The sequence below is a fragment of the Bubalus bubalis genome, chromosome 20 (assembly GCF_019923935.1).
Source record: "Bubalus bubalis isolate 160015118507 breed Murrah chromosome 20, NDDB_SH_1, whole genome shotgun sequence".
Taxonomy (NCBI): domain Eukaryota; kingdom Metazoa; phylum Chordata; class Mammalia; order Artiodactyla; family Bovidae; genus Bubalus; species Bubalus bubalis.
The window spans coordinates 67,434,825-67,454,022 of NC_059176.1; the positions used below are offsets into that span (position 1 = coordinate 67,434,825).

At 49.0% G+C, this 19,198-nt stretch overlaps 1 protein-coding gene across 2 annotated transcripts in view; it reads left to right on the plus strand.

The window, feature by feature from the left end:
- Window positions 1-2,575: 2,575 nt before the first annotated feature.
- ATP10A (ATPase phospholipid transporting 10A (putative)) overlaps window positions 2,576-19,198 on the plus strand; it is a 183,250-nt gene continuing 166,627 nt past the window's right edge. The window contains exon 1 of one of the 2 annotated variants that reach the window (XM_045163832.1): window positions 2,576-3,138. In XM_045163832.1, coding sequence (XP_045019767.1) covers window positions 2,693-3,138 — 446 coding nt within the window. In that variant the 5' untranslated portion in view covers window positions 2,576-2,692. The remainder of the gene's footprint in view (window positions 3,139-19,198) is intronic. The other variant, XM_045163831.1, reaches the window with a different exon arrangement.

The window sequence follows — 19,198 nt, forward strand, 5'->3', positions numbered from 1 at the left end:
CCCCTGCAGAGCCATCTATGAGAGGCTTACATACCACTGCACACATGTCAGAACAGAAGTAATTCCATGAGGTTCAATGGGTCACGCAGTGTGGAAACCTTCCAGGAGACCACATTAGCTAGGCCTTAGTGGAAATACTGAAATGGGATTGATGAAGAGAGGTGGGGAGAGGTTCTAGGCCTTCGGAGCAGTGTGACTCACAGAATCTTGGAACCTTAGAGTGGAATGTAGATGGGGATGAAGAAGGCCTGTTCTGAGGAGGGTAAGGAGACCTCTCCCTTGGGCCTGGTGGGGACGAGGGCGGGGCAGTCAAATCAGCAAGTTGGTGCCAGTTCCCCTAAAGGCCTCAAGGAACCTCTGCCTAAGGAGCCAGCCTTTGACTCTGTAAGCTCCCGGGTAAGGAAATAAAGTGAAATAGTCAAGGAGGTCAAGTAACTGCTTTGGCCTCCTGGGGACTAACTTTAGCATGGAGACTGGAAAGCAGGAAGACCCGCTCTCAGGCCCTGAGAGGGCTGGGAAGTAAAGAGGGCCAGCAGGCTCTAGGACCTTGGGAAGCCGGGGGATGAGGGAAAATGTGGATCTGTAAGTTAATCACTGGAGACCCCAGAAGCTGTGGTTCTTGGTGGGCTGTTAATATTCAATTTGAGATGCCACTGGCCCACTCTGAGATCTGATTTCTTTCTCGGAAAATGCAGGCACTTCAGTCAAACCTTTCTCTAATCTGGGCCTCTACACATCTACCGGGTACTCCCAGGAATGGGGGGAGGGAAGAGCCTTGATCTGTGACACAGACTTTCTTAGTACTTGTCACTCTACCTCCCTCAAGCTGGATTCTAGTAAATACTGTGCTCCATGCCAAGGTTCCCTGTAGAGGTGTGGCCTCTGGCCTGGCTGGACGGGGTGTAGGCCAGGGTACAGAGATGAGGACCATCCAGAGAGAGGGGCATAGGGAAGAGGTAAGTGATTTACACAAAGCCAAGAAAGTGACTTGTTAGCAGGCACCCAAGGGAGGAACGCAGGCTGGGCCAGGCTGCTGAGTTGGTCCCCTGGGAGATGACAGAGTGCTCCAGCGCAGGGAGAGATATGAGGCGCTGACTTGCAGGAGGAGGAGGCGAACAGTTCCCTTAGTCCAGACAGGCAGCACCCAAACGTGCTCGTCTTATTGTGGGAAAGGGGACCCCTTCCAGGGCCTGAAACTGGGCTCTTGTCTAACACTTGGAAATGAATTGTCCGAGGAGACACATGTACTGACAAAGCAAGAGATTTTATTGGGAAAGGGTGGAGAGCAGAAGGGTAAGGGAACCCAGGAGAACTCTGTCACATGGCTCGCAGTCTCAGGTTTTATGGTGATGGGATTAGTTTCTGGGTTGTCTTCAGCCAATCATTCTGACTCAGAGTCCTTCCTGGTGGTGCATGCTTTGTTCAGCTAAGATGGATGCCAGAGGGATGGATTCTGGGAGGTGGTCAGACACGTGGTGTCTCCTTTTGACTTTTCCCAAACTCTTCTGGTTGGTGGAGGCTTATTAGTTCCCTGTTCCTAACCAGGACCTCCTGTGGGTAAAACAACTCATGCAAATAGTTACCATGATGCCTGGCCAGGGTGGGCGGTTTCAATCAGTGTGCTTCCCATGACAGTCTCACCCGAATTCCCAGCCATGGTCTGCTGGGAAAGACATCCCTGGTTCTCACACTTGGACTTTTAAAGGGGAAGACAAGAGAGTCATGGCCATCGTTGACCTGCGGGCTTGCCGGCTTGGGACGCCCAGACCTCGCTGACGCCCAGGGTCCTGCAGGGCGCCCTCTGTGCCAGCTGCCACTCCAGCCACAGCCTCCTGGGCCCTCCCTTCCCAGCAACCAATGCTCCGTCAGCGTCAGGGTCAGAGAGGCCACTTGAGAACCAGAGCACAAAAGGTGTATTTTCGCCCTCACGGTTTACCAGAAAGGAAAAAAGACTGAAATAGAGCAAACCAGCCTCCCTTTGCTCAGCGAAATATTCCTCCCTTCAATTAAGGGGGAAAAAAAAAGAATCCTATTTAGGGAAGTAAGGAAAGGCAGCGATGGTCATGAAAGTTCAGTCTAGTTCACCCAAGAGGTTAGTGTAAAAGGGCAGGGTACCGAGTTGTCCAGGCAAAGAAGAATCCTCTCGGGGTCCCGGGGACAGATGTCCTCGGTAAATGAGCTTTAAAACTCGGAGCATCGGTATGCTCTGGCCCATGTGCCTTGTGATTCTACCTGGTTCCAGGAGGCGGTGCCAGCCGGGTCCCCCAGACCCATTCCCGGGGGGCCGCGGTGCCTCCCACACCACGCCGTCTCCCGTCTCCTCCGGGGGCGGGTGTGCTTGCCGAGTCCGGGGCCCGCACTGATGCTTCCGGGAAATGAAACTAAGCCGCTCCGAAGTTTCCACCTTGGCCTCGGCTTTTGGTTTCCCGCTCTCCGCGGGGTCCCAGGCGGGGCTCGGGGCGGGGCCGGGAGTGTCCGGGAGGAAAGGCCGAGGCGGGCGCGCGGGCGCGAGGGCGCGGGGCCCGGGCGGCGGGCGGGCAGGGCGGGGCGGGGCGGCCGCTGACCGCGCTCTCGTGCGTCCCGCAGGCGGGGAGTCCGCGCCGCCGCGCCCGGGCCGCCGGCGATGATCACCTAGGAGGCTGGCGCGGGCGGGTGCGAGCGACGGAGCAGCCGGGCGCGGCGACACGCGGCCATGGAGCGGGAGCCGGCGGCGGCGGCCGAGGAGCCCGGGCCCCCGGGACGGCGGCGGCGCCGGGAGGGCCGGATGCGCACCGTGCGCTCCAACCTGCAGCCGCCGCCGGGCGCCGAGGAGCCGGCGGGCAAGGGGGCGCCGCGGCGCCGGCTGCGCGGGGGAACCCAGCACCTGGCGGACAACAGGCTCAAGACCACCAAGTACACTCTGCTGTCCTTCCTGCCCAAGAACCTGTTCGAGCAGTTCCACCGTCTGGCCAACGTGTACTTCGTGTTCATCGCGCTGCTCAACTTCGTGCCCGCGGTGAACGCCTTCCAGCCCGGCCTGGCGCTGGCGCCTGTGCTCTTCATCCTGGCGGTCACGGCCTTCAAGGACCTGTGGGAGGACTACAGCCGCCACCGCTCTGACCACGAGATCAACCACCTGGGATGCCTCGTCTTCAGCAGGTGAGCCGAGCGCGCGGCGCGGCGCGTGAGACCGCGGACGGCCGCTTCACTCCGGGCGGGCGGAGGGTCGAGCCTCAGGGGGCTGCGGCCCACGCGGGGACCCTGCGGCCCGGGGCGCGGAGACCTGGAAGCCCTCGAAGAGGTCCGGGCGTGGGGGTCCGCAGTCCCTGAGTGTCCCTCAGACGTCGCGTCTGAGCCTAGCGATCACCGGGCTGGCATCCCGCGGCCTCCGGGCGCCCTCGTCTCCCGCGGCTCCTGCTTTCTTAGTAAAAAGTAGAGAAATTGCCTGGCGCCCCAGCTTCAAGTCCCAGCCCCAATCTTGTCCAGGCTCCGAGGGCCAGAGTGTTGAACGACTTAAGCAACCTACACAGGAATGTAAAGCTCGGTCTCAGGTAACATCTCCTCTCGGGACAACAGAGTAAAACTGCCACCAAGTTCTGACATACCAGGCACACATCAGATAAAAGGGCAGCGGGGCCCATTCCCTTTGTGAGCTGGGAGCCGGCCACCCAGCCGGGTGCCATCCCGCGGAGCTGACTGCATAGTTTTAAAAAATTAACCCGTTTCCAGATGGAAAGACTGAGACCTTGACGACCTTTTCGAGCCTTGTGCGCAGTTAGCCCCAGGGAGTGTACTCCTCTGGGTTCCTGCTCCTTCTCTCTCCCTGCACCTCCCTAAAGTTTTGGACCCTCAGGAGAGACCTGTCTGGGACGCTGCAGTCTCTTCTCTCCCTACACTCCCAAACCCTGAGAGCCCCTTGGCCGCAGACCCATCTCGGAGCTGTGTCTGGTGTTAGAGCCCACCTCACGGCCACACCCTTCTGGAAGGCAGATGACCTTGCTCCCTGTCCAGAGCTGAGCCACTGTTTCCCTGCTGCTCCCTTTGCTCGAGCCTTGGTGTCCTGGCTGGTTGGGACCTCGGAGGTGAAGGCCGTTAGGCTTGGTCAGCCTCCAGGAAGCCCCTTGTACTCTCCCGGTTATTCCTGCCTCTTAGGTTAGCTTCTAAGAATGCCTTTGAGTAACTCTGACCCTCCCGGCAACATTGATTGTTGTTTTACAAATTACCCTTGTTTTACAAATGAGTGAACAGGAGTTCAGAGAAGTTAAGTAACTTCCACACATTTCTATGTAGTACTACTAAAGTTTGACCCAGGTCTTCCCAACTTCATAACTTTTACAGTTTTCTGGTGCTTATGTTTTTTAAAGTTATATAAGGATGGCCTGAGAAGCTTATTAAAAATAACAGTTTAACAGTGGGAATTAAAAAACTGAACAAAGCAACAATTCTCAGGCTCCATCCAAACACATCTGACTGACTCATCTGGGTCTGGGCCTGGGGGTCTGAGTATTTAATAAGCACAGAGGTGATGCTTCTGTCACGGCCCACGTTTGAGTGATGCTGCCTGCTTGCTGTCAGGGGTGCCCGTTGGCGAGTCAGCAAGCGTGATGAGATGGGCAGGGCTGTGGGATTTCCTGGCTCCTGTTCCCACTGCAGCTGAGGAGGGAGGGGGCACCCTAACCCAGAGGCCCTCCATGCCAGCCTGCTGTGTGCTCTGTGTACTTCAGTATACTCTGCGAGACCTGGTGGGGCCCCAGGTTCTGTCTTTACATGCGTACCACTTCCTGTTCTTCCTCAGCTGCTACTCCTGTAGCCAGAAATACTTAGGCCTCAGGAAACCGTTTATTTTCAGCTGACAAAGTCAATTGACCCTTATAACTACCGTCACCCCCAACATGCCCATGACCTCCCGCATTCCCCTCCTAGTGGAATCCCAGAGCGATCTCTGGTCTCCGTGACCTCAAAAGGCTTCCTGGAATTCTGAACCCTTCCCCTTCCCCATGGACCCGCCTGTCCACGTTCTCTTTCCCTGACCTGGGTTCTCAAAAGCTGAGTATGGTCCTTGGTAGGGGTAGTGGGGAGGCCTCCGGGACAATGGTGCTTTCAGGCCCCAGCGCCTCCCAGCTCCCGAGTTAAATTCCTTGAATGCTTTCTGGGGAGAGAATGGGCCTTCTTCCTGGGGAGGTTCTCTGGGTGTGAGATGGTGTCAGCTGTGCGCAGAGAGGAGGCCGTCTGTGGGAGAAACTCCTTCAGGCCCAAAAGTCTGGGATGGCTGTTTTCAGTCCTGGGCTGTGAGTCATTGTACGTCTGAGCCTCCCCGTCCTCCCCACCATCAGGCCGGAGTTTGTTCAGGGTCTTTGGTATCCACAGGGACAGTGACCTGATGCGGTGTGCACCTGGGATCTGTCCTGTGTCATGTCATTGCTTTGGTGGACCTGGAGTGGGCCTTCTGTAAACGGTGTCCGTGCAGCAAGAGCAGACTTGAGTTGGGGAGGCCTGCCACTGTCTCTGGACGGTGGCTTCCCTGGGATGCCCCATGTGTCCTGACTGCAGTGTGCAGTGAATTAGTTATTTGTACCATTATTTATGTGGTGTGTCCCCATGTCAGGGTCTTCTTTGATGGCTCAGTGGTAAAGAGAATACCTGCTATGCAGGAGACGCAGGTTCAGTCCCCTGATTGGGAAGATGCTCTGGAGAAGGGAATGGGAACCCACTCCAGTATTCTTGCCTGGATAATCCCATGGACAGAGGAGCCTGGCGGGCTACAGTCCAAAGGCTCGCAGAGAGTCAGAAATGACTGAGAACACACACACGTCCCCATTATGGAGCCCTTGGGTGCCTTCTCTGTGGGAACCCTGTGTCAGGCTTGCTGGAAGTGCGGGTTCCTGGGTCCTGCCCTACCACTCCCCGACCCTGAGCTGCTGAGCCCCTGGAGGTGGAAGAACTGGTGGCCACAGCATGCCTGGGTTTGCACACACAGACTTGTGCAGAGGTCCTCTGTCTCCTTGGCCTGAGCCCGTGGCATCATCTGGATCTCAGGCTGTGTTTGGGAAAACTCTCCTGAGCCACGGCAGCGGGACAGAGCACAGAGGCTGGTGCTTGGAGCTCCATTCTTGCCTGTGGCCTTGGCCCTGGGAAGGCCAGGCAACGTAGGATGGGGCAGGCACTGAAGTCATTTTTGGTCACACAGGCCTTCCTGTGAGGGTGATGGCTGGCTGGCAAAGCCATCTCCTTCTGGGCATAGGTGGAAAGAAGGAGGTGACAGTCCCATCCCCGTTCGCTCTGGACGTGGCCTCAGGTTTCTCATGCTGTAGGGCTTGGACTGCGCTTTAGCCTGCAGGCCTGAGTGAGCCTCCCGTGGGGACAGGCCTGATGCCCCCAGGGCTGGGGAAGGGGCAGCAAGTGACCACAGGGCACAAGGCTGGTGGGGCTGATGGGGGGGTGGGGGGCAGGGATGGGGCCAAGAGCCAGCCAGGAGGAGGGCGGGGGTTCTCGTGGAGGGAAGGCAGAGCCTGTGATCAGAGGAGGGGCCGGGGGGATGTGGGGGTTTCTCGTGGAGGGAAGGCAGAGCCTGTGATCAGAGGAGGGGCCGGGGGGATGTGGGGGTTTCTCGTGGAGGGAAGGCAGAGCCTGTGATCAGAGGAGGGGCTGGGGGGATGTGGGGGGTTCTCGTGGAGGGAAGGCAGAGCCTGCGATCAGAGGAGGGGCGGCGGGGTGGGGGGATGTGGGGAATTCTTGTGGAGGGAAGGCAGAGCCTGTTATCAGAGGAGGGGCTGGGGAGATGTGGGGGGTTCTAATGGAGGGAAGGCAAAGCCTGTGATCAGAGGAGGGGCTGGGAGTATGTTGGGGGGTTCTCGTGGAGGGAAGGCAGAGCCTGTGATCAGAGGAGGGGCCGGGGGACACAGGAGAAGAAATGTTCCTGAGAGGGCATTTGCCAGAGAGAGGGGATGAGTGGAAGCCCAGGGTTCCAGCGCTTACCTGCCTGTTCAGACTGAGCGAGGAGGTTGCCGGTTAAAAGGAGCAAACCTCGCCCCTGCCGCTGGAACCCAGTGAGCCTCATCAGGGCGCAGGCTGAGACGGGGTTCTGGGCGTGCGGACGAGGCCCTGCCTGGCCCAAACTCTGCACAAGCCCCTGCCTCACCTGCACCCCGTTTCTAGCGTGTCAGTGAGTCCTGGCCTAGGTCCACACACCCCTCATGCCCCTGATCCTGTGGACCTGGAGGAGCTGGCACCTTGTCCTGTGGCCCCCACCTTCCGCCCAGCCTTGCCTGCGTTCTTGGGTAACGTTTTCCCTTTTGCTTCTCTCCGCTTTGTGATGACTCAAACCTGGGCACCTTTTGGTGTCTGCCTCCAGGATGACGGCAGCAGCAGCATTTCTGCCTGAATTAGCCCGTGGTGACTTTTCCCTGAAGGTTTTGAGCTTCTGGGGCTCTGGCCCTTTGGTGTCTTGCCATCATCTTTTGGGAAAACAGTCAGGGCATGCCCTCATGCTTCTCTTGGAATTTAACTGGTGTCCGTCCCTTTCCTTTGACTCTCACTTGGCTTTCCCAGCTCACCAGGGGCACCTGTTCAGCCTGCTTACCCTGGGCTTCACGGCTTCTTTTGTCAGAAGATCCTGAAAGGGGCCCGACAGAGTTTCCCCATTGTTTCTGTCCATTTATCTTGTCTCGAACTTCCTTTCCTGCCTTTCCTGGAGAGTCCAGCCTCTTCCTCACCAACAGCAGAAACGTTTTGCCCCTGGGAAGCACAGCACCTTTGTCTTATTTGGAAGAAAATATCTGAAGAAGCAGGGATACCAGTACAAGGCCCCGGGGGACAGGGGTGCACCAGAACAACATGTCTTCTTGCCACAGGGACATCTGTCTGGTGTGCTAGGTGGGGGGACTCTTGAGGAATATTTGGACATTGCCATTCATGTGGTTTTTGGAAATAATTTTTCTTTTGATACTTTTTATCATAAATGTGGTCCAATTATAGAAAAAGAACCGCTCTTTCCCTAGAAACTTGTTTGCCCTCTGGGGATAGTCCTGTTCAAGGGAAGGTCCTTTTTATACTTGTTAATGTGAGCCAAGTGCTTTAGTGTGCGGTTCCCCCGTAACCTCCTGATGGTCCTGTTTTCACACCTTCATTTCACAGGTGAGGAAACTGAGCTTCAGGGCTTGATAGCTGCCTTAGGGCTGCCTGCTGGGAGACGGCAGAGCCATAGCCTGAGTCCAGACTCATCCTGCTGTGACTCTCAGTTCATAGTTTTCTTGTATTCGCCATCTCCACCCCCAAGAGCAGTATGCTTCATTTAAAAAGGAAAAAAGACTTTAAAATTTAGTTCATCTCAAAGTATTTTCTAATTTCCCTGATGGTTTCTTCTTTGACCCATTTTATTTAGGAGTGTTTTAATTTCCACATATTGGTGACTTCCCCAATTTTTTTTGTTATTGATTTCCATTTGCATTCTATTCACACAGATATAGAGCAGTACATAGATAAGGAACCTTTGTGTCTCCATCACCTAGTTTAATAGTTAGCACCTCATGACAGCACTGTTTATCTGTATCCCACTCACTCCCTTCCCCCTTTTATATTGAAGCACACTCCAGACTTCAGGACGTTTCTTCGTAATATTTCAGCATTTATTTTTAGAAAAGCTAGAACTTTAAAAAAAAAACCAAAACTATCACACCTAAATAATTAATTTTAATTCCTTAATATTATTAAATACCAAACCAGTGTTCACATTTCCACTTGTCTCATAAATGCCATATTTCTTTTTTTCAATTTGTATGTTTCAGTCAGGTCTCATTGCAATTGGCTGATCTGTCTCTGAGATCTCCTTTACTTGTAAGTCCCGTTCTCTCTCTCTTCTTCCCCTTGCAACCTGTGTTATTTATCCTGGAGGGCTTCCCATAGCTTGAATATTGCTGATTTCTGTGGATCAGGTAACCCACTCCTTTCCACTGTATTCTTGTGAGGGGGTAGGTGGGTCTTGATGCTTCATCAGAGTTTCATCAGTTTTGATTTTCGAGGAGGAGCGATCAAACCTGCACCTAGAGGTGGTGCACTTCCCTCGTAAGGGACATAGAGTTCCTTGGTCCGTCTTTTTGTGATGTCAGCAGCCATGGTGATCATTGACTACCTCCATTAATTTGCTGGAGGCTATGAAATGATGGTGGGCCTAATTCTTTCATTTATTATATATTATTCATAATACTTTCATAAAAAGATACTTCCCTTCATCTACTATCTGGTTTCCCAGTGGCACAGCTCATAGAGAGAGATGTTTGATTTGGATCACTCACATTTCCATTGGGAACTAATTGGCTTTCTAAAATGTTTATAAACTTTTTATTTTGAAATACTTTTATTAGACTTTATAGACAAGTTGCAAAAGCAGTATATCCTTAACCAACATTCCTGTCATTTTAATGTTTTACTTAGCTGTGTTACAGTGGTCAAAACTAAGAAATTAACATCAGCACAAAGCTATTAAATTAAGTTTAAAAAATATATTTATATTTTTTATATTAAAAAAATAAAAAATTTTTATATATGAAAAATATAAAAATATTTTTATTGAAGTATAGTTGACTTACAATGTTTTGGGTGCACAATAAGGTAATTTAGTTATACAAATATACATGTTATTTTTGAAATTATTTTCCATCAAAATATTGACTTTAGTTCTCTATGCTATACGGTAAACCTTTGTTGCTTCTTCCATATCTATTTTTTAATTAGAAATCTAGCATTCTATTCATACTAAGTCAAACAAATCGAATCAAAATGTCATAATTTTTTTAGTTAGACAAAAATCCATATGTTTTGTAAAATATATATATTATACACATTTATATATATGTATACAAAAGCTTTTCTACTACACTTGATAAAGTCTTGAGAAAGAACATCAAAAAAAAAAAAGAAGAGATGGAGAAATCAGAGAACATGAACTAAATGAATAAGAGCACTGAATATGAAATATAAAAAGTGAAACAAGCTAGATAAAAGTAGAAGATCATCATATAATCTAGTTGTTTTTAAGCATGACTGCTCACTGGAAATATCTGGACTCGAGAAAAAAGCAATGCTTGAGCATTTGTATTTTTCAAAAAACTTCAAGATAATTCTGATATGCATCTGGATTTTAAAAAGGGATTACAGGTTTTTCTATTAGATCCTAGTTTTGATGGTATGCAGTTCTATTATTTTTCTGTTGACCAATCATGATAAAATGGTATTATGTGAGTAATAGTTACATAATCACAATAGTAAAAGATATTTATCAGTGTTCACAATCAATAGCCAGACAAAAAGTAGAAGATAATTACAATTGCAAGCCATAATGGGAATATGATTAACTTAACAATATAAAATAATTACATACAATTTGGAGGAGGGGTCAAGCAGAGTGATGTGGTAAGTGGAAGTGCACACACGCACATGTTTTCATCCACCCAGCCAGTCTGTGTTTTTTGGTTGATGCACTTAATCCATTTTAAAGTACTTATTGATATGTATGATCCTATTACCATTTTCTTAGTTGTTTGGGGTTTATTTTCTGCAGGTCTTTTCCTTCCCTTGTGCCTCCTGCCTAGCGAAGTTCCTTTAGCATTTGTTGTAATGCTGGTTTGGTGGTACTGAATTCTCTTAACTTCTGCTAGTCGGGAAAGCTTTGATTTCTCCATCAAATCTGAATGAGAGTCTTGCTGGGTAGAGTATTCTTGGTTGTAGTTTCTTCCTTTTCATAACTTTAAATATTCCCTTCTGGCTTGTAGAGTTTCTGTTGAGAAACTCTGGCTTGTAGGGTTTTCTGTTGAGAAATGAGCTGATAGCCTGATGGGAGTTCCCTTGTATGTTATTTGTTGTTTTTCCCTTGCTGCTTTTAATATTTTATCTTTGTCTTTAATTTTTGTCAGTTTGATTATTATGTGTCTTGGTGTGTTCCTCCTTGGGTTTATCCTGCCTGGGACTCTCTGTGCTTCCTGGACTTGGTTGACTATTTCTTTTCCCATGTTTGGGAAGTTTTCAGCTATTATCTCTTCACATATTTTCTCAGGTCCTCTCTCTCTCTCGCCTCCTTCTGGGACCCCTATAATGTGAATGTTGTGCTTTTAATGTTGTCTAGAGGTCTCTCAGGCTGTTTTCATTTCTTTCCATTCTTTTTTCTATATTCTGTTCTGTGGCAGTGATTTCCACCATTCTGTCCTCCAGGTCATTTATACATTCTTCTGCCTCAGTAAATCTGTTATTGATTCCTTTAGTGTATTGCTCATCTTTGTTCTGTAGTTCTTCCAGGTCTTTGGTAAACATTTCTTACATCTTCTCCATTTTTTTTCTGAGATCCTGGATCATTTTCACTATCATTATTCTGAATTCTTTTTCTGGAAGATTTCCTGGCTCCACTTTATTAGTTTTTTGGGGGGGGGAGTTTTATCTGCTTTCTTCATTTGGAACATAATCATTTGCCTTTTCGTTTTGTTTAACTATCTCTGATTGTGGTTTTTGTTCTGGAGTCTGCAGGATTGTAGTTCTTTCTTATTCTGTCTAGAAGCTCAGTCTTAAACCACACTTCTCCATCCAAAGAGGACTTGTTATAAATTGAGATATAATTGAAATACAGCACTGTGTAAGTTTAAGGTGTATAGCATAATTTGATTTACATATATTGTGAAATAATTACCATAATAGGTTTAGTTAGTATCCATCATCCTAGTTCACTTCATTTCAGTTGCTCAGCTGTGTCCGACTCTTTGTGACTGCATCCATCATCTCATATAGATACAAAAAAAAGCAAAAAAGAATTTTTTTTCCCTGTGTTGAGAACTCTTAGAATTTACTCTCTGAGCAGCTTTCAAATATGCCTTACAGCAGTGCTAACTGTAGTCATCATGTTAGCACTATATTCCCAGTACTTATTTTTCTCATAACTGGAAACTTTGATCACCTTAATCCATTTCCCCGACCCACACCTCTGGTAACCACTAATCTGATCTCTCTTACTATGAGATTTTTTTTTTTTTTCAGATTCCACATGTGAGTTCATATAGTGTTTGTATTTCTTTGTCTGACATTTCATTTAGCATAATACCCTCATGATCCATTTTTGTTATTGCAAATGGCAGGATTTCATATTTTTATGACTGAGTAGTATTCCATTGTGTATATGTACCACTTCTTCTTTGTCCATTCATTGGTCAGTGGACATAGGTTATTTTCATATTTTGGCAATTGTAAATAATGCTGCTGTGAACATTTGTTGTTGTTGTTGTTGTTCAGTCACTCAATCATGTCCTACTCTTTGCAACTTCATGACCTGCAGCACCCCAGGTTTCACTGTCCTTCACCATCTCCCAGAGTTTGCTCAAACTCATATCCATTGAGTTGGTGATGCCATCCAACTATCCCTCCTCCTCTGTCATCCCCTTTTTCTCCTGCCTTCAGTCTTTCTCAGCATCATGGTCTTTTCCAATGAGTCAGCTTCACCTTAAGCATCAATCCTTCCAATGAATATTTAGGGTTGATTTCTTTTAGGATTGACAGGTTTGGTCTCCTTGCAGTCCAAGGGACTCACAAGAGTCTTCTACAGCACCACAGTTCAAAAGCATCAAGGTAAGGGTATGAGCATAAGGGTGCAGAAATTTCTTTGACATAGTGTTTTCATCCCCTTTGTTAATATTACCTGAAGTGGAATTGTTAGTTCATGTGGTAATTCTATCTTTAATATTTTGAGGAACTTCCATACTGTTTTCCACAGTGGCTGTACCAATTTACACTCCAACCATGTTGTACAAAGTTTCCTTTTTGTCTTCATCCTCACCATTTGTTATCACTTTTTGTCTTTTTTGATAATAGCCATTCTAACAGGTGTGATAATCTCATAGTGGTTTTAATTTGCATTTCCCTGATGATTAGTGATGTCAAGCAACTTTTCATATATCTATCGCTATTTGTATATCTTTGAGAAACATGTCTATTCATGTATTTTTTTCTCCATTTTAAAATTTGATTAGTGGTCTTATTATTTTTAATACAATTCTTTGATAGCTTTCAGTATGGATGTGAGAGCTGAACTATAAAGAAAGCTGATCACCGAAGAATTAATGCTTTTCAACTGTGGTGTTGGAGAAGACTCTTGAGAGTCCCCTGGACAGCAAGGTGATCCAACCAGTCCATCCTAAAGGAAATCAGTCCTGAATATTCATTGGAAGGACTGATGCTGAAGCTGAAACTCCAATACTTTGGCCACCAGATGCGAAGAACTGACTCATTTGAAGAGACCTGATGCTGGGAATGATTGAGGGTGGAAGGGGAAGGGGACAACAGAGGATGAGATGGTTGGATGGCATCACTGACTCAGTGGATATGAGTTTGAGTAAGTTCCAGGAGTTGGTGATGGACAGGGAGGCATGGCGTGCTGTAGTCCATGGGGTCATAAAGAGTCAGACATGACTGAACAACTGAGCTGAACTGAGTGGCTTTAGATGCCCAATATGTCTGTTCTGTTTTGTTGTGCTGTGGCCTAGCTGGATCCTTATCTGATGGTCTTTCATTTTTGTGATTATCTATTCTGCAGTTTTTATCCTTTCTGGAAGGAGTCGGGTATCTCATTTGTGGGGTGTGTTTGCAAATATTCCATTATCACAATGACTGCCAGTCTTCCTAGGACTTGGTGTTCCTGGGCCAGGGTGTTGTATGTTATGTGATGCTCTTGCCTCTGGATAGTCAACACCATTAAGAACCACCCTGTCCTCAAGACCAGTCAGGCCCTCATTGAAAAGCACTTTTGGAAGACATTTTTAAAAATAATTTTCTTTATTTATTTTACTTTTGGCTCTTCTGGGTCTTCATTGCTTTCACAGCCTTTCTCCAGTTGTGGAGAGCCAGGGCTACGTGTTAGTTGTAGTGTGTGGGCTTCTTACTGCAGTGGCTTCTCTTTGGTGCAGGTCGCGGGCTGTAAGGCATGTGGGCTTCAGCAGTTGTGGCTCCTGGGTTTTAGAGCACAGGCTCGGTAGTTGTGGTGCTTAGTTGCTCTGTGGTTGTACGATCTTCCTGAATCAGGGATCGAACCTGTGTCTTCTGCATTGGCAGGTGGATTCTTTAACCACTGACTACCAGGGAAGCCCTGGGGGACATTTTAAAGACAAAACCTATTCACATTTCCGGATTCCTTGACTTGGGAAGATTCAGGGGACCTGTGTGTCTGCCAGAGTCCCTCCCTTCACAGTGGGGTGGTCCAGCTTCTTGCTGAATTTCCATAAGGAGGGAGCCCAAAGTCCTGATTTGCTCAAGACTTACCTTGCTATATATAGTGCACTGAGACTTTACAGGAAAATGGAGAAGCTATTTTGGTCTTTGGGTTTTTAGAATACACTTAGCTTGGCTTTCTATGTTTACTTATTTTGGATTTTCCCAGGGCACAGTTAGTACACATTGCCCCCCAATATACTCTCTGGTTATTCTTCCACTGGGGATAATGTATGTTGAAATACTTTGCCCAGCAAACTATTTTCATTAAGTAGTAATGAATTCCTTTGCCCATTTAAATTCAATCAGAGGCAACTGAAGCACCCTTAATGAGGTGATTCCCTTGCTAGCAGTAAAATGCTGGGCAGGTGCATCTCTCTCTGGCCCAGTCTCCTGCTTTAAACAAGAGGGCAGACAGTGGCTGCTGGTCTGCAGTGGGGAGTAAGTGAGACACTGCATGAAAAGGCAGAGCCAAGGCCGGACAGGCGGGCCAGGGTTTGACACGGTTAGCTGCGGAGGAGCCTGGTAGACTGCAGTCCATGGGGTCGTGACCAGTCGGACATGACTGAGTGACTTCACTTTCACTTTTCACTTTGACGCATTGGAGGAGGAAATGGCAACCCACTCCAGTATTCTTGCCTGGAGAATCCCAAGGACGGCAGAGCCTGATGGGCTGCCGTCTATGGGGTCGCACAGAGTCGGACACGACTGAAGCAACTTAGCAGCAGCAGCAGCATTACGGTTGGGGCTTCCCAGGTAGGTCAGTGGTGAAGAATCTGCCTGCAACGCGGGAGACCTGGGTTCGATCTCTGGGTTGGGAAGATCCCCTGGAGAAGGGAAAGGCTGCCTACTCCAGTATTCTGGCCTGGAGAATTGCATGGACTGTATAGTCCATGGGGTTGCAAAGAGTCGGACAGGACTGAGCGACTTTCTCTTTCAGTGTTACAGTTGTTACAACTGCTACTGATGATCATTGTCGCTAAGATCTTTTGGTTAAAATTTTCTTTTTTGTTTTTAATTGAAGTATAGTTGATTTACCATGTTGTAGTCAGTTTCATGTATATGTATACATTCTTTAAAAAATTTTCCTTAATGATATTTTACACTGAAGTAGATATACTTTTAGTCAAAACAAACACCTTCATCATTTAGTCTGTGTAGTTTTATCCTCAGTAAATGGACCGGTTTTTGAAAGCATATTCAAATACTGAAAGTAGCTTGTGGATTCCTATTGCTAACTTCATGGACTCCTGGTAAATTTGGGATGCTCCTGGTGGCTCAGATATCTTCTTAGAAATGCAGTTCATTGAATAAGCCCTATAGGGACACTATGATGTTAAGGCATTATTTGTTTAGATTAATAATTCAAAGGCAGTGTATAAGTCCCTTGGATGTAGTAACAAACCCTTTTTTAAAAGACATCAAATGAATTAAATTTGTTGACCTATTTGGTGATGTCTTTGAATTTCTCATTTTTGCTTATCAACCCTTAAATAAAAGACAAAACAAAACAGCAACAATTACAGTAGGTCTTTGGTTTTCAAAAGGAGAACAAGTCTTGAGCAGCTAGTGTGGCTTTCTCCAGTGACATGCTTGCAGGAAGAAGAGGACTTGATGACCCTTTCTGATATCCCAGAGCTTAGAAGGATAGGAACATCCAGTTAGCTCAGGATCTGCCTTGATTTTTCTTCTGCATTAGATTTCCCTGTTTCAGAAACTGACTTTCCTTGAAAGACACCAGGGTGTTCTAAGACAGGAAGGTGGGCTGAGTCTTCAAAGTCTGCCCCTTCCAAAGCCCTCTGGGTCCCTGAGCACCCTACTGCCCCACCTCCCTGCCTGTGTTTCTTCTTTGCCTTATCAGTGCTTTTCTGATGGCAACTTCTGTCCCTAAAGGACTCCAGTACATGAGAGCTTAATGAAATGGGAGGAAGCTCCAGCTGTCAGCAGGCACTTTTCAGGCCTTTTCTGTCCCACCCTGTGTTTTTGTGTGCCTCTCTGACAGCTAAAGAAAAGCAAGTTCAGGAGAGTTTAGTTTGGGTTCCAAGTTCTTTCCTTTGTCAGATGGGACCTTGGGACTCTTGGTGGCGTTGGTCAGCTGCAGATGGAGATGGGGCACGGCATGCGCCCATGGGTCTGTCCTGAGCTGCCCAGCCTTCCTGTCCTGCCAGCCTCCTTCAGGTGGTGCCCAGAGGCAGGGTCCCATCCAGACAGTGAGTGGCCAGAGCAGGGTGTCCCAGGTGTGCAGAGGGCGCGGCCCCTTCCCAGTCCCACTGTTCTTCCAGCAGACACGCAGACAGGCCGCGCTCTTCGCCCTCGGCCAAGTGGGAAGTCATTTTCATTTCAGTCACAGAATCCATCCACTCTCTCTGACCTGGTTGTCTTCAGGCCCGGTCACTCAGGAAACCTGTTACTCAGAAAGCTCGGAGTGAATCTGAGGCACAGAGACAGAGCAGGCGGAGAGTGAGCCTGGAGGGAGGCAGTGTCCTTTTGGGATGCTCTCAGCTTTTGTCTTTCTGAGCAAAGAAGCCATCTGTAAGCACATCCAAGCAGTTTGTTCTCTCTTCATTTAACAGCCTCAGGGTGCCCATGGCATGTGTCTACTTTCTGAAAGAGTATTGTATTAAAGGGCATGGTAGTTTAGTAGATATGTCTTGCTTCTCACGACTAATTGGTGATTACCTGGGCCCTCACCTTTAGTACTGCAGTTATCGTTCTTTTATTTTCTGTCTATATTTTGCTGTGATACATTTTAGTCAGATCAGATGTGTGGGACCATTCCCTGGCATAGTAACATTTTCCACTTACAGTGTTTTTTTTTAAAGAAAGAAAAACTGTTGCTGTAAATGGGGTGGGCAGTCTGGCTCACTCCGTTGGTCTGGCTGCTGTGTTGCCATCTCTGCAGGCCACCCCTTGCCCGTGCTCTGGCCCTCACCCCGGCCGAGCCCAGGCTCTGCCACAGGATGGTCCTCTGCTTCTGTGCACACTCCCCGGGGCACCCTGCTTCCGGCTGTCCCCTCTGTCTCGTCGATTCTTCTGTGCCTTTGCAGGAGCTCTCGCACAGTGCTGTGGGCAGGGGGGCTCCCCGAGTCTGTTGTTCTTGGCTCTGATCCCAGTGACTGTGGGCGGTGACATCCCTTCTTCTTTGGGCCCGTGCTATCCTTGTCTTTTTATTGACCGTATGCAGAAGCCTTGACATCGGGGCCTTGCGTCCGCTAAGGGTGGTGACTCCTCTGGACCAGCCAGTTGCTAGAGCGAGAGACTGGCCTGTGAGTGTGTCTTTCGTATGCAAAGTAACAATCCAGAGCCCACGCCCTAGACGCCCTTTTTAAGAATAACTGTTGATTTATTTGACCCTGGCCTACAGGGTCTCCGTTGCCTCCTGGCCCACAGGGTCTCCATTGCCTCCTCTGGGACCTTTCCTGGCAGTGCACCGATGCTCTGATCACGGCATGTGGCTTTAGCTGCTCCGCGGCGTTTGGAGTCTTAGTTCCCTGACAAGGCATCAAACCCTCATCCCTTGGCAGGTGGATTGCAAGGTGCATTCTTAGCCACTGGACCACCAAAGGAGTCCCTCTGCACACCCTGTTATCGGGCCGCCATGCTCAGGGCCACCAGCCTGGTAGCAGACGGCTGGGGACCTACGTCCCAGAGCCAGTGATGTTGTTCCTGAGCCTGGTTACCCTGCCTGGCTCTGCCCTTCCCACAGAAACCACAGTGAAGGCTCTTGCCGTGTTTCCCCCTTGCTCCTCTGCCTCTTGACTTCCCCGGTGTTTTCCCCATGGCTCCTCCTCTTGGGAACTGTGAGAGATAAAATCCTTTTTCACTGGCAGTGTCTCCTGGTCCACTGGCCTCCACACCTGAATAAGCAGTCTGCCTTAAAGCCTGTCTCCCTGCAGCCACTGTCTCTGGCCCCCTTCAACTTCCTTGTCATGTGCTCTTGACTTCTCCTCCTGAAATACTTACTCCTGCTTGGTCCCCGCCTCTCTTGTGGTCTCGCCTCTTGGAACCTCTTGGTGAATCCCAGCATTCTGTGCAGCAGTGTGCTGAGCTGCAGCGCTGGCCCCTGTGCGGAGGCCACCAGCCCACACTTGTAGCCCCCACCCCAGCCCTTTTCTGCAGGGCCTGGGGAGCACTCCCCCCCGCTGCTCTTCGCCCGTGCAGCAGGGTCCCCTGCTCTGTGCCCTGCCTCCCTGCACGTGCTCTGCCCTGCTCTCGGGGCAGGTTGGGCGGCAGCCAGGTCTCACGTCCGTGCAGTGCCATGGTGACAGGGCCTCAGCATCTCTGATCTGATGAGTGGACTACTCCTCAGGATACCCGAGTATCTTCACAATAAACTCCTGTGGGTAGAAAAACAGCCCCTTAGAGATGCATACATTCTGATCCCCAGAATCTAAGCTACATGGTGCAAGAGAATGAAGGTGGGTTGCAGATGTAATTAAGGTTGCTAATTGGCTGACCTTAGGATGTGGAGAGTCTTTCCGATTATTAGGTGAGCCCTTAGTCTCATCACCAGTCCTTAAAGGTACTGCAGAAGGAGAGGGCAGGGAGGTGCAGTGTTTGAAGGACCCGACTTGCTGCTGTTCGCTTTGACGATGGAGAGGGGAGCCCCGGCTTGAGGTAGGTAGCCTCTGGGGGCTGGAAACGCAAAGGCACTGTGCCTGCCTCACCCTCCCACTGGAGCACAGCCCTCCCAAGACTTTGGTTTTGTCCCCGCCCTCCCAGGACTTTGGTTTTGTCCCTGTGAAACCCGGGTCAGACTCCTGACCTCTAGAACTGTAAGATAACTCTTTGGTGTTGATTCAGGCCACTGAGTCTTGGTGATTTGTTACAGGAGCCACAGGAAATGAATGCATTCCTGTGGACGGGAGGATCTGGCAAATACCAGGTTCTTAAACCACAGCCTTTTGTGTCTTGCTGTTGATTTATCTAGTTTCAGGTAAAAACATCTGTAGCCATTTGAATCACTGAGAATATCTGAGAATTC